At 40.1% G+C, this 12464-nt stretch overlaps 1 protein-coding gene across 2 annotated transcripts in view; it reads right to left on the minus strand.

Annotated features, from left to right (window-relative positions):
• LOC111860531 (inactive N-acetylated-alpha-linked acidic dipeptidase-like protein 2) overlaps positions 1-12464 on the minus strand; it is a 208336-nt gene that overhangs the window by 103773 nt on the left and 92099 nt on the right. For both annotated transcript variants that reach the window (XM_023844313.2, XM_023844312.2), the window contains one exon: positions 10868-11366. In XM_023844313.2, the coding sequence (XP_023700081.1) occupies positions 10868-11358 (491 nt within the window). In that variant the 5' untranslated portion in view covers positions 11359-11366. The remainder of the gene's footprint in view (positions 1-10867; positions 11367-12464) is intronic.

Here is a 12464-nt window from a genome sequence, read left to right on the forward strand (position 1 = left end):
AGCTGAAATTCAGTGCACAGCTCAAAAAGTCTTGCAAACTTTCTCAAAAAGTGTCATTTTAGATGTTAAGGAGTCTGACTTTACATTAAACAGCCAAGCATTATCACCACTTTCCCTGTCTTGGCCTGGTATTTGAGAGCAAGAATCTTATCTCCTATCCAAGAGGCTATTTATCAGAGTTTCCATTCATCTGACGCGTGGTTGTGAGCAAAGGCAACAAAGGACTATGAGACTTCTGAAAAGATAAAAGCACACCTTCCTCAGCCAGAGATAAACCAGAGCAAAAGAAAAAAAAGTGACATATAGAGAAGCACACACTGAAAAGTGCACATGTATGAGCACACGTGCACACACACACAGATGTCGGGTAACCATATCTTTATGGGGAACGCTCATTCATTTCTATGGGAAAAATAATAACAGGTTTTTATCACATTGTGGACGACATTTGGTGTCAAACCTGTGTGTATGTGTGTGTGTGTAACAATACTCCAATCCAGTCTTTAGTTATGCGTGCTGGAATGCCTTAGGGGTCTAGTCTGCTGTCATTTGGGGATACCAGGTTTAAGAGCGGTTGAAAACCCCATCTCTTATACACATGCCACCTTATGTACCTCAAAACCACACACGGGACGGCCATTTTGTTCCAGAATGAAAGCAACTGAAATTTTATAAGGTTCAATGTGTTGGGATCCAGTCCTACACAAACCCTATTTCTGGAATAATAAAAAGAACTCTGTTATAAGAAGAAGAAGAAGAAGGGGAAAAAAAACACACATAAAGAGAAAGCACAGGTCAGGGTGGTAGTTTTTCTTCTTGCACTTCAGCTGCATTATTCTTGGACACTGGATAGTTTTCATGAGATGCTTACAAGCATTGGGACATAAACCTTTCCATGAACTATAGAAGAGTACTGGGGAAAATGCTTTCGAAATACACCTAAAGACACAAAGCAGCAAGGACATGTAACTTGTGGTTTAAGGTGAAAAAACATTTATTATTATTATTATTATTATTATTATTATTATTATAACTTCATGTATGAAGAAGCACTCTTCCAATGCATTTTTTAGATGCTTGCAGGTAGCTATGTGACGTCTTGGTATATTTTGGGGGGAAACTATGATTGATAGCAATGGAGGAAGAACATTGTGGGATTCACCCCAGGGACCCCATAGTAAACACACAGACCTGGACAGGCAATGCATCTGGACCACTGACAGCAATTCCTCTTCCAAACAACATATAGCCGCAGTAAAAGGTCAGCAGATCTACCTACATTTCAGATACAGAATTAAATCCTTCGTACCACTATAGTATGAAATGCACTTGAGGATGCAGCATTCAATGTATTTCTATATCTATAACATGTATTTTTTTAAAAATGAGCCTGGTTGGATGATGGAATGTTGTACTTCGTCAATGTCATGTACAGTGGCAAACAGCTTGATCTAAGAACCCAAGTTTGAGCCCCCCCTGTTTGACCAAAAGGCTTATTTTCTTTGCAATATTGACTTTTTCCATTATCTTGCATAGCACGTATAGTTGAAATACTTCCAAAAAGAGTAAAGACATTAATAAGAAATAAACCATTTTTGACTTCATTTAATAATTTACAGCTCAAATATTTTCCTAAAAATGTAATGCTGCTTGCATGAAATATATCTAATTATTTTCAGTAACCATATTTTCTGCGTAATTCATAAAATGTGAGGCAGAAAATAAAAGATTATTTGCATTGATGTGTTTAATACATATTATGAGTTAAATAATAGTTATACAGTGTGTGTGTGTGTGTGTGTGTGTGGCAATCATTAACCTTGCTGACCCTAGAGGCATATTTATTTCTAGAAGCTTATGTGAAGTTTTCTTTTTATGGGCCTTGGACTCACTGCAGAAGAAGAAGCATCCATAGCTGGTGAGCGGCCTCTCCTGATCTGACAGACAGTGATCCACAATATGAGTCTCGGTTAAAAGCATCAGTGTAACAAACGTCCTGTTATCTACCTCCAGATTGCAACAAGCAAGAAAGATCACTCTACTGTGGAAATGCAGCCCTCATAAGGACAAAGCTCAGTTTGGAAACCCCTCAATTGCAAATTTAAGTTAATATTGTTGTTTGCACATTTATTTATTTACTATTTATTGCTGTCCTGCAGCTAGAATACAATATTCATCATATTACTGTATCGGCAGTAAAACTATTTATTCAAATATCCGTTCAAACCAGCACAGTTACTACTTTGTCAACTGCACTGTATGTTGTGTTTTCCTGCAAATTGCACTTGTGTAGTCCTGTGTTGTTTCTGTCCTTTTGTTTTTTTGTGCACCTTGATACTGGAGGAACCATGTTTCGTTTGACTGTATATTGCGTTTGATGACGGATAAACCTGCTTGACTTGACTTAAAACGCACTTATTATTGCTTATACTGAAGTTCCTAAAACACATGGATGCCTGGTGAGCAGCTTCCCTCCTGCCAGTGAACCTCAGCCCTGTGCCTCTCACCCGTGTACTGTATAGTTTCAGCGTAACGTAGTATTGAACAGTAAAATAATGCGACACAATGTAGACCTACACAGGACATTGAAAGGCAACTCAAATACAAAATAAGGAGCTCCTGTCCCCCATGAGACTCTCCACAATAAGGTACTGTGTATAGGTGTTGTCGTGAATTTGCATATAAATGATGATCTCCTGGAATGCGAGTGGCCTGAGAGGAATGAGACAGCGCCGGATGGTGACTTTCCAGACTGATGTATATCAAAGCAACTGACCGGTTTCCAAACAAATGCTAATTAAACCACTTCCTTATCACCTGGTAACCCCCATTACCTCATTGACATCCTGCACAATGCACTCATAGCATTTACATTCAAATTCTCATCCAACAAGAGGCGCATCTTTAGTACGTTTCCTACTGTATAAGCACTATGACCAGGTCCAGCTTTCAAGATATTGGTTTAACCCTATCCATGTTTAAACAGGTCCAAAAATGTGCTATAGAAAGGCCTCCAGTCATTCAACATTAAATCCCAGTGCAACATCATAGTTGTGCATGCAATAACTCACTCCTTGTTTGCTGCTGAGATACTGGTTTTCCTTATCAATCTTAAGGTGAAACTTTTAATGACAGGAGAGATCTCAACTTGGGTTTCAGAGGAGATCTATGTGTCAGTCAGTATCAGTAGAAATGTCTCCTCACATTTCAGAGATCGCTGCTTCGCTAACATGCTTACCACTAATTTCAATCATATATCTCATTTCAATAATATATATTTCTAAATGCTTGCAGTTAATTTTGCTCTCTTTATAACCTAATCTTACTCTATGTTTTTGTCATTCAGGAACTAAATTACTTCAGTCAGTTGGCTCTCCCAACATCTCAGTAAATGCTAAAAACATATCTGAAAAAGATCAGGATCATGCAGCTAAGCATCTGTCTGAATTGATAATATCCTAATTTCCTTAAAGCCTGCCAAGGAAGTGGAAAAAAAATACCAGCCTGGAAGGAACTATAAATAAAATCAGAAAGCCGCAGCCACTGTGTGTTAGAAATAGGAATGGTGTTTTACACTCATGCCATATAATGTAAAGTGATTACTATACTCTCACTGTATGCAAATGTGACTCCCATTATGAGTTGCTGCCATTCAGTATGCGGCACAAGCAGCCACGTATTGGAAGAGGAGACCTACAAAGTGCAGGGTGGACATTGTAGAACACATGGTGAGACACAAGCAGGAGCCTCCTACATGCACTTCAGAACATCCCGGATCTGGCTCACATAAATACATGTTTTCTGTACAAGTACAATCAGTATAATCAGTGGGATTTCAGAAAGGAAGTAGTAGTAGTGTCAGTGAATTCAACAATAAAAAAATATTTTTCACAAAGTGCCTGTCAGAATCCACGTCAGGTCTGGGGGAAAAATGCAGGAAGATCCAGGTTGGCAAATGCAACAGTAATGTAACACCGAACACTTGTCTAAATGCAAAGGACACAGCACTCTGCATTACACAATCTACCCAGACGACAATGCTTTCATGTACAGTGGCAAATCCACAAAAGGGTGATGTTTTAGAATGAAATACAGCACAGAAATGATTTTGGTTCTTTTCCAGATCATATTACAGTACATTGTTTAGAAGACATTGGTCATTATTGTATCTGACATTTTGTTACAATGCAATTTAATATTACTAAGCATTTTTGTCGCTATTTTGTATGTGATGTTCACCGTACATCATGCCCAGGGTGTTCCTCTGACGTCTGCCCCGTATTCCCTGTGATACCCTACGCCCTACCCAGGATGCCAATGCAAAGCAGAACACACAATGTGCAATTCAGAGACACCTGGAGGAAATCCATGCAACTGAAACAAGATGAGAACTGCGCACTCAGAGCCAGGAGGCTCAAACTTCACAAACAAACTCAGAAGTACCAGAAAGCATGAGTGCTACCCAATGAGCCAAGTTATATAACTTTATAAATATTTTAGAGGTCAAATTGACAACTCACAGTAGTTCTGCATGTGGGTGACAATAAACATAGCATGATGCAGTAGCACTACAGGGGTATTACTTTAAGTTACTTTCATGGCGGTTAAGTCAACTTTCATGGCACTGTTGTTTTTTTTCCCTTTTCTTCCTTTTCTTTTTAAAAAACATTTCTATATACTATCCAAGGCACTAACATCTACAGCTTTTAAAAACCTCTGTGGGGAAACCAGGAAAAGAATCACTCCTACGCTACTGGCCATGAGATACCAGTTTAAAACAATCATCACACTGGTATCAGAGTTTCCAAGCTTATGACCATGATATCACTATGTAGAAACTTGTAGGCAACCAAGCCTAATCATTGCATACACAATATCATACATATATTTTATTTATACATTTTACCTAGCAGCAAGAAAAAAGCATTTCCAGACTGGCAAATATTTTTATGAAACATGGCAAGCATTTGTCTTCTCCTCTCATTAATACATCAATAGCTAGTACAGAAGCTTCACAGAATATGAATTAATGCTGGTTACAGTCTGTTAACACAGGCAGACGCTGGCTTTACATACACATATCCATCATCAGTAAAATAATTAAATATTGGCCTCATACCATAGCATGCAGCTAACATACTATATTTTAGCTACTATTTTTGGTACAAACACTATGAAATGGACACTAGATGCAAAAATACAGTGCAGTGACTGTATTAATGAAGGGTCTATGTACCTTAATACCCAAATTTAGCTTTGAAGGACAGAGGCTGCTGCTTCAACAGAAGATAACAACGGTGCAAATATGCCGCATCAATTTCTAGTGAGCATTGCTATGAATATCCCTCAGTAGACTTTATGACTGATAAATGGCAGAGCGAGGACAGCTGGGGAGCGGGTAGGCTGAGGATCTGAGCTTTTATTTTGAAGGTGTCTCCCCTGTCCCTCAGAACTACCATATCATTACAATTCTTGTCAGAATGGAAGCAATCTGATTTCATTGTCACATCAAGCATTCAAAGCTAAACTAATTTGTACATATTTACAAGTAGTATATACAAATTGGAGTTTTATATAGTGGGGGCAAGTTAAATTAAACTATTCAAACTAAGTAAACTAAAGCAAAAGCAATAATATTTGTAACTTACAGTATTATGATGTTTAACTCAGGGGAAAAGACAATTAAACAATCAAATGAAAGAGGAAATGATGCAACGGCTGTCTCAACCAATCAGATGAGTACTCCGTGACTCTGACTCGTTATACTCAAGTGGTTGGTTGAAACAAAATCTTGGTCCGGAATAACTTTCTGGAACTGAACTATCCACCTATGCTAGCCATAACAGAATCCCAGTGTCTCTCATCCTGTCACCAGTACAGCTCTAATAACCCTCGGATGGCCTGACAATCTCCACCCAGCTCCATCCATCAGCCAGGGCATAATTCCCTATGATTTCTAATTGTTTTCTGCTGCTCTACCACTGGTAATGTAATGCTAAAGCATTCATACCAACAGAATACACACAGTGGGTCATTTAGGGAAACGGACAGTATGCTTAAGCCATTTAGATATCATGGAAGTTGTGTTTCCTAAAATAATACAAGACTGAATCATTTTTGTATGTCTTTGTATTGCTTTGGCTACATCCATATACATGGGGAAGGGAAAGGATAGATATTGCTGGAGAATATGTTTGAGCTGTTGATACTTTTTCCGTATTGTGTCATAATAGTGTGAAGTTTGAAGGCACTATGAGAGCTAACTCAACATACTGAACCCAGGCGAAGTCGCACCAGCCTAGAAAAAAATAGTGTTAATCCAGAAATCCACGTCTAAAAATGTTATATCCGAGTCATGTAGTGTTGCAGCCACCATAATCAAACTCTTACTAACGTAACACAATAATGCTACTCTATTTTTATGTAGATCTTTGTACGTTTCGTGCTATTTTCTTTGAGTGCTTTCCTTTAGCTGCTATAGCAATTCTAGGGATAATGACCAAATTCCGTGGAATGTAAGAATTTTAACTGGAGGAGAAGAGAAAATGAATAATTTTATTAATAAGGAAATGTTATGGGGAAATTAGGCTTCAAAGGCATCAGTTAGAGGGATTAGCATGCAGAGTAAATCACTGTCTAATTTAACTTATCATTAGTTAACTTCCCAACATTCATGAATTCAAGAGATTGATAGCGAAACTGAAAGTGTTGCTGCTTCGGGCATGGTAAACACTGGAAGAGTGACATGAAAACTAACATAACAGCACAACAAAACATCGTAATGTATATTTCACTGGATGAGAATGACATGGAAAGTTACACAACACGAAATCTTAATGTATATTTCAGTGTAAGACAACAACATGAAAGGAAACGACAAAACATTTTTGTGTACTTTTCAGTGGAAAGCAATGACATGAACTGTAGCAAGAAAACATTTTAGTGTATATTTCACTGGAAGAAAATGACAAGGCAGCTGACGCTAACATTTGTCTAGTACATTCCATACCAAACAGTGTGCATTGTTGAAGGAGAAGAAATGCAGCTGGACACATTCATGACTGGCAGACTGTAGTTTGTGAGTCTTCAGGCCTGTTTTTCAGACATGACAGTGAGCAGCATGGTGATCCCTCAAGGGACAATCTTGGCTTCCTTTCAGTTCACACTGTACTGCATCTCGGACTTCAGGTACAATACTGAGATACAGTGATGGGGTATATCAGAGAATGGCAGGAAGTAGAATAGAGGAACTTTTCGAAAAAAATATTGTGGAGCAGTACAAATACATCCAGATATACTGGGAAAGCTGAGGAGATGGGGCTAGATTTCAGGGGGTTTAAGTGCCAGCTCATGGGAGTTTTACACACACAAAAATGCTCTGAGGGCAGAAGGAAAAATGATTGGTTCAGAGAGATGACTGATCAGATTGCAGAAGACATGGGTCCAAACAACCAGAGAAGGTGGGACCAACCAATCAGATGCCTTGGTCCTGCCTCCTCTGCAATCTGATTGGTTATCTCTCTGAACCAATCCTTTTTCTTTCTGCCCTCAGAACATTTCTGTGTAAGTAAAACCCCCACGAGCTTTCATCAATATTAAGAGAGAGAACCTGAGGATCAAGCAGATGTAGCTACCTGCGAGTGTATTTGGATAACAGGGGAAACCCCACGATGACACGGGGAGAAAATGCAAAGTCCTCGCACGAGGGGTCATGGCAGAAGTTTGAGCCCTGGTCCCTGAGGAGCGAAGAAACAGTGCTAACCACTGCACCACTGTAGCAGTACCATGTGTCAGTAGATGTACACCGTCGCTCTTTACAATATCATACCTTTATTCTTGATCAAAACTAGGTTTTATGTGCCCCAATTTTTCGCAGCTCATCCCCAGCCTTCATTGCCTTTGCCAGTATCCTAGAAACATGTTTGGAAACCTAACCATATATATTGGTTTTTTTTACCTCCTGGAAATAGCATGTTCTGACCACTCCTCCCAAGCAATTTTCATTTCACTTACTAACGTACATGCAATTCAACTTATTGATGAAATCTATTGTTCACATCTGACAAGCTGAGTAGTGCATTTCTCTGGCAGACCAGAGATTTTAAGCCATTTATTTGTCCCCATGGAAGTAGCAAAGATTTCAGATAATTAAAGTGCTTGGTTGTTTGTTTCAATTTAGGGGATACTAACATCTTTTTCTTTATAAAATAAAATATCTATGCACCAGTTAGGTTTTGATGCGACCCGTAATGAAGCTATAAATGTACCTCTCGGTCTCAACTGTTACTGTTTTATTGCATCAACCTCAGGAGCCAGATCACAGTCCAAATAAAACGTAACCGTACCTTGATTCCTACTGTCTTGCATCCTCAGAGTGTGTATACCAAAGCCACAAGAGATTTAGGAGGAAAGTAAGCCAAGACCTCACCACTGGCAAGAAAATGCATCGTAGTGTTTTTATGCTGAACTAATTTTTCAACAAACTGGTCGTATAAGCCTCTGCCCACACACGTTTAAAAAGATGGTGAAAATTCCCCTACATTAGAGCAAGCTGAATGTCTTCATATTCACAATGTAATAATGAGCACTAATGAATTCCTTAATGCTACTGTACAGATGCAATCATAAGGATTTGCTTTCTGCACACAGATTTTATAAATTTCACAAAGTGAATACAAAGATAAACATTTATTCCTGGTAAATGCCAGGAATCCCTTTCCTTCCTCAATTACCAAGCACATGGCTATGACTGAAGTTTCTGCCAATATGTTACATTCAGGCTTCAGTTTTCAAGGGTGTTTTCAGCTCCATATACAGTACAATAACACTCACAATCCTTCCTCGATGCGCAGGAAATGTCATGCAGCATTGCTGTACTCCACAAATAATACCTGAATCCACAGAAAACCCATGTGTGATGACAAAACTGGCAGAGTCCATGCAGGATTTTCTTACTGATACCGTTGGAGGCTGAGATATCCATTCACATTCACACATCTAGCTACAAACGTAAGTCTATTGGCAATTTACAAATGTACTTTTTTTTTTACAAATTTCATGGATCAGAACCCCTTACAAATGAGGCAGGTATGGTCACTTCATCTAAAATTTTCAACCAAGAAGAAGGATATATTGGAAAGGATGCAGAACACTGCAATGCTGAATTCTCCCTTCATCTCTTGCATCTCTTCAGATATACCGCAACCTATTTATCTATTAAAATTGGTACATTTCTGACATCATCATTAACATAACAAAGCTAAAAATGTCTTCGGAGCTGGCTAATACAATGATACCCTGCAGCAGGTTTCTGAATAAAACAACAAAAAGAAATATGCATTTTCAATTATATAATTTTATAAGACATTGCCTGAAGATGACACTATAGTGTCCTCTATTGAATTTTACTTTAGCAAACTAGCAAACTTTATGAATGGAAGATTACATATGTAATAAGGAAAAAGGAGGTTAGTTAAACATGATCTACATCCCATAATTCCATTTGCCTGACTGTGTTCGAAACCCTCCCACCTTCTCCTCATCTCTGCCTCATTAACTCTGAGGTATCAAAGGTGAAACTCAAAGGAAGATTTTGGCTTTAGGCAACCAGCCTCACTCACGCTTTAGCAGCCTGGTGGACTGTGGAATCTCGCACACTTCGCAGAAACTTTTAAACTTTTCAGTGCAGTTAATTTTGTGTTTTTAAAAATGGGCCCAAGTGTTATTCACTAATTTCCCGGAGATATTCTGCCCGTTCTCTCCTCCGTCTTAGTCCTAGGTCCCTAATACGTCTTCCCTACTCCCCAGACCGCTGTGTAGCTCAGTGAGTTGAGCAGGCAGCGCGCAGACTGTTAACCCTTTGGTTGTAGGTTCAAGGCTGGCCTCAGACCAGCCTCATCTGTTTACTTATATTAATTAATTTTGTTCCCCAGCGTTCCTTGTTTTCTATTCTGTTTTCCCAGTTAAAGGTTTGCCCTGCTGTTTTCCTGTTCACTTCTGGTCCTGTTTGTATTATTTGGTTCTGTTAATTATCCTGCTGTATTCCCAGAGTGTTGGTTAGTGTTTTCTAGTTTTAGTGTTTGTACTGTAGTATTCCCTAGTTTTGTGCTTGTTAATTGTTCCACTTGTTGCTTGTTGTCCTGCTCCTTTTGTGATTGGTTGATTTGATTACGATTTATACCTATCCCTTGTTTGCCCTGAGTGTCTGTGTATATTTGAGTGCCTGTTCTGGGTCTGTTCTTCGATGCTTTATTGTTCCTGTGCATTTGTCGCGCAGTTCTGATGCTCAGTCCTGTTCCCTGTGTTGCTCAGTTCCCCAGTGTTTTTGCTTTATGATTTCTTTGTTACATTCTTATCTCTCGCATTTTGTTTGATCCCTTGCGGTCCTTTTATTTTGTGCCTTCCCTGTTGTGTTTGTGTAGTATTATTAACAAACCCCTTCTGTCTCTGAACCGCAAGTGGATCATCACCGTTTTCCCTGCCTGCACCAGGCCCTGCTGTGACAACTGCCCTATATACACACATGTGCAGTGATCCTTTGCAAAAACACAATATCCTGCTTAAGGTTTTTATTTCACTTAACATCTTTACCTGATACACTGTAATGACTGAGACTGGATCATTAACCTGCCTTACAGCTCTTCTACTGTATTGCCACTTAACAAAGGTTATTACTTGAACAGCAGTAAAAGTGCATCCTAAGGTCAGGCCCATTTCCCCAAATGTCATACAGAACCATTGACAGATTACTTCTGATTACAATAACTGCTTTGTGCACTACTTCTTGTTGTGACCGTCTGGGGGTCGCCGAGGACCAGAATGGAAAACACTTCTTTAGTGTGTGTACAAATGAATTAAGCCAGCCTACCTTATATGTGACTGTATCTTCTCTGCAGTAATATCCTGCAGGATTTTTTGGTAGAGATCATTGTCTGGAGGAGGACTGGACGTTTGGTTCGGGGTGGCGTGTGTGTAGCGGCCGAGGATCAGCCCAAGGATGAAGAGGCCTGCGCCCAGCAGGGCGTATCTGGCCAGCGGACAGAAGGTCCTCCATTGGCTCTTTGGCAAGGGTCTGGTGAAGTGTGTCATGTAGTCAGGGTCTTCCTCCAAGCGCTCAAAACGGCCGCGTGGGGAAATAGAAGGCTGAATGGGCTCCATGTCTGGGTCACCACCGTCACTGGAGTTGCCCACCGGGTGGCACACCGAGGCCTCCAACTGGAACCTGTCCCCGCCTGGCTCCTCCAGCTCTTTTTCCATGTCCCACTCCAGCTCCAGGGCTGTGGCCTGCAGCTCCACGTTCTCCAGTGCCCTCGAGTGCAAAGGGCCCCCATGACCTGCACGGACCTTCCTGTAGGCCATGCTGCTACCTAAAATGAAGAAGACCTTCATTACCGTTATATCTTACATTGATTTAACTGGACGGTGTATGCATAAAATGGTTCAAATCTACCCTGCAGGTAGAACAGAAGGTTTTGAAAGGAAGAACGAAAGTCCTGGATAAACGTCATATAAAGCATTGACGTCGCAAAAATCCTATCCAGGCTGATATCGAAAGCCACTGATCTTATAAAAGATATTTTACTATCCTGCTCATGATATGTGTGACAGTAGTCAGAATAGGAACATGCTTTAGCTGCTGGTAAAGAAGATAATTGAAGGCAATTGGCAGGACAGAATTAATGACTTTTAGCATCGCTTGACTATTACATTAAGTTTAAGCATAAATAGTTAATGGTGGGCAGCATGGTGGCTCAGTGGGTGGCTCCGCCGCCTCATACCTCCAGGGTCGGGGAATCTGCATGTTCTCCCTGTGTTCCTGCGGCTTTTCTCCCACTGTCCAAAGACATGCGGTGAGACTAACTGGCATTTCTAAATGATCACCGTATATATTTGTGTGTTCGCGCCATGCTTTGAACTGGCTACCTGTCCAGGCCTTGTATTGGCCAAGGTAGAGCCCTGGCTTCCCCATAACCCTGAGCAAAGCAAGCACTTGCAAGAAGAATGATTGATAGATAGATAGATAGATAGATAGATAGATAGATAGATAGATAGATAGATAGATAGACAGATAGACAGACAGACAGACAGACAGACAGACAGACAGAAAGAATGTCCAAATACTTCATTTATGTATATATACTCCATCCGGTCACCAGATTCTATAGTTATCCAGTAGTGGGTCACTGTGAGCTTGGAGCCAATCCCAGGAAGCACAGGGCACACGGCAGGGGATGTTAATCCATCACAGATCCCACACTCACTGACACAATCACACATTGTAGGCCATCCAGAGACCGAGCCACTGCACTGCCGATGCTGGAGTCTCTGGAGTGAAATGTCTCCGTGTAGCTTTCGGAATTCTGCCACCAATTTGCCCACTTGGTGTCATATCAAAATGATGGGATTCAATTATATTTAATACAAAACATTTATACATCAACTGTTATCCAAAGCATTGCTAATGA

Source organism: Paramormyrops kingsleyae, chromosome 15 (genome assembly GCF_048594095.1).
Source record: "Paramormyrops kingsleyae isolate MSU_618 chromosome 15, PKINGS_0.4, whole genome shotgun sequence".
NCBI classification, from domain to species: domain Eukaryota; kingdom Metazoa; phylum Chordata; class Actinopteri; order Osteoglossiformes; family Mormyridae; genus Paramormyrops; species Paramormyrops kingsleyae.